This window comes from Emydura macquarii, unplaced genomic scaffold (genome assembly GCF_026122565.2).
Source record: "Emydura macquarii macquarii isolate MOO-44397 ecotype Brisbane River unplaced genomic scaffold, CSIRO-AGI_Emac_v2 contig_3019, whole genome shotgun sequence".
NCBI lineage: Eukaryota > Metazoa > Chordata > Testudines > Chelidae > Emydura > Emydura macquarii.
The window spans coordinates 864,018-866,770 of NW_027133156.1; the positions used below are offsets into that span (position 1 = coordinate 864,018).

The 2,753-nt window shown below is 56.0% G+C and overlaps 1 protein-coding gene across 1 annotated transcript; it reads right to left on the minus strand.

Annotated features, from left to right (window-relative positions):
• Positions 1-900: 900 nt before the first annotated feature.
• Positions 901-2,359, minus strand: POU3F2 (POU class 3 homeobox 2). The gene has a single exon (XM_067530015.1). It carries the CDS (start codon positions 2,357-2,359, stop codon positions 953-955), a length of 1,407 nt encoding a protein of 468 aa, XP_067386116.1. The 3' UTR covers positions 901-952.
• Between the last annotated feature and the right edge of the window lie 394 nt (positions 2,360-2,753).

The following is a 2,753-nucleotide window of genomic DNA, read 5'->3' on the forward strand; positions in this document are numbered from 1 at the left end:
AAAAATATTTAACATCCACAACATTTCCTCCGAGCTCTTTCACAACGGGCCTTGCTCGCTAAAATGAAGCAATCAGTCACTATTAATTTGTCTTTTACTGTCCGCAACCCCAAAACACTGCCTGAAAATGAAGTTTACTTTATTGGTTTTCATTAGTCTTCTCCAAATTGGACTCTTGCCTCTGAAGGCACGTATTAAGCGTTTGTGAGAGTCAGATCTCTTGAAAGTGGATTGTGGATTGTGTTTCTATACATTTGCTATGGTAAAAGGAGAAAATAAACATTACACATATTTAAGAAGACTTGTTTATAACAAAAGTTCACATATACACATAAAGAAAGCAAGAGCTATAACACAGTAACATTTTGTAGACAGGTCAATGGCTGCCTAAAGCCCACCGTGGGAAATGCAAGTCAGTTTCAAAATCAAGGTAGGGGGGAAAAATGTATTTGTTAATGTAAACTTCAATTTTCTTGCAGTGCAAATTCAAACGGTTAAATACTGTCTACATCAAAGGGGGTTTATTTTTATTCCTAATGGGGAGCCACATGACATAAACACAGCAGCATGTGCCTATACTGAGCATCCTCCCAAAATTAAAGCTGCCTTTGTGTCTAGCAGGGCTTAGAATCGATGCCATTCTTTTTTCGTAATGAATTTAGTTTTTGCAAAACCTTTCTCCCAGCGCCTGACATTGTGTGTGGATCTGTTTGTCTCGTGTCTGTTTATGTGTGATACTCACTCCACTCCATTGCATGGGCACTCGCCTGTAAAGATCAAAACACATCATTTCACCTGCTACCGTTTACAGGATAGTCCAGTGCAGTTTTTTTTGTTCTGTTTTCGAGATAGGAGAAAACTTTAAAAAAAAAAAAAAAAAAAAAAAAAAAAGAACAATCAAAAGTTGGAGGAGGAGGGGTGGGTCAACTCCCCCGCCACCCCCCATATGAGTTCACTGCACAGGCGTCTGCACCCCGTGGTGTGGTGGAGTGTCCCTACTTGCCCCATATACATCCTCGGCTCCTGGCAGAGTCCCTCCCGGGGGAGTCATGCGTTTCTCTTTCTGTCTCCTGTTACAAAACCACACTCTCACCACCTCTTTCTCCAGCTGGAGGCTGTCCGCCAGCGAGGTGATCTCCTGGGCAGAGGGCTTGGGGCACTTGAGGAAGTGGCTCTCCAGGGCGCCTTTGACGCTCACCTCGATGGAGGTGCGCTTTTTCCTCTTGCGCCCCTGGGCCGCGATCTTGTCTATGCTGGTGGGGCTGCCCGAGGACGAGTCCGCCTCCTCCAACCACTTGTTCAACAAAGGCTTCAGCTTGCACATGTTCTTGAAGCTCAGCTGCAGGGCCTCGAACCTGCAGATGGTGGTCTGCGAGAAGACGTTCCCGTACAGGGTGCCCAGGGCCAAGCCCACGTCCGCTTGGGTAAATCCCAGTTTGATCCGGCGCTGCTTGAACTGCTTGGCGAACTGCTCCAGGTCATCCGAGGTCGGCGTGTCCTCGTCCGAGTGGGGGTCGTGGTGGCCTCCGCCGCCGCCCGCCCCGGGGTGTTGCTGCTGCTGCTGCTGCTGGTGGGGAGGGTGCTGCTGGGGATGGCCCCCGGGGTGCTCCCCGCCGTGGTGCTGCTGCTGCTGCTGCTGCTCATCGTGGGCATCCCGCAGGCCGTGGTGGTGCAAGCCCGGCTGGCCGGAGCTCAGCATCCCGTTGACAGTGAAGCCCGGCGGCTGGGAGTAGAGCAGCCCCGCTTGCCCCCCGTTGGAGGAGGCCATGCTGGGCGGTAGGTGAGCCGAGCCGCCCGTCCTCCATGCCCCGGCGGCGGCGTGGTGGCCGCCGGCGTGGTGGACCAGGTGGGGCGGTCTCCCCTGCTGCTGCTGGTGCTGCTGGTGCTGCTGCAGCTCGTCCCCCCGGCCCCCGGACTGCACCACCGAGGGCTTGATGTCCTGCTGGCCCAGGGGGCTGGTGGACCAGGGAGAGTCCCCGCCGCCGCCGCCGCCTCCCCCGCCGTGGGACAGCGCCGTGATCCACTGGTGAGCGTGGCTGAGCGGGTGCCCGTTGCTCTGCAGCGTGTAGTCCGCCTGCACCAGCGTCTGTGCATCCCGGTAGCCGGCGCCCGGCTGCATGGTCCCCGGCGGCTCCGCATGCACCATGGAGGAGCTGGAGGTGAGCAGGCTGTAGTGGTTAGACGCTGTGGTCGCCATGACTCTCCGAGCCGGACTGATCGCGCTGGTTAAAGGAGCCGCGCATTTGACAGCTACTTTTTCGCCTCGGGCTCCTCTCTCCTCTCGCTCCCCCCCAAGTCCTCTTGGCAGAGCCCACTGCAAAGGCACGCGCCCCGGCTCCTCCCTCCCGCGGACACCCATTGGCTCCCACCGCTTTGATTTACGTGGAGACCTCTAGCAACCGGCTCCGGGGGAGGCGCCGATTGGCCCCAGCCGAGGCGCCCACACCCCGCCCCGCAACCGCTCGCTCTCTTTTTGTAACCAAACTCTAAGGGGGGAAAGGAGCTTCGCTGCTTGCAACCACATGGACTGGGGAGGCTGGGTGGGAGGGGGCATATGCGAGGAGAGCGGCGGGGGGGGATGATGATTCTTAGCGCACCCACCCTGCTAAACCCTCTGTACATAGCCGAAGAAGTATACTGCGCTCCGACCATACACAATGCAAGTCCTGGAGGAGATGCATGTTGTGCTCCTGTTGCTTGCATCATTGCAAACCCGGCTGGCTCGTTGCATGCTTTGAACGCTGTTTGCTTTT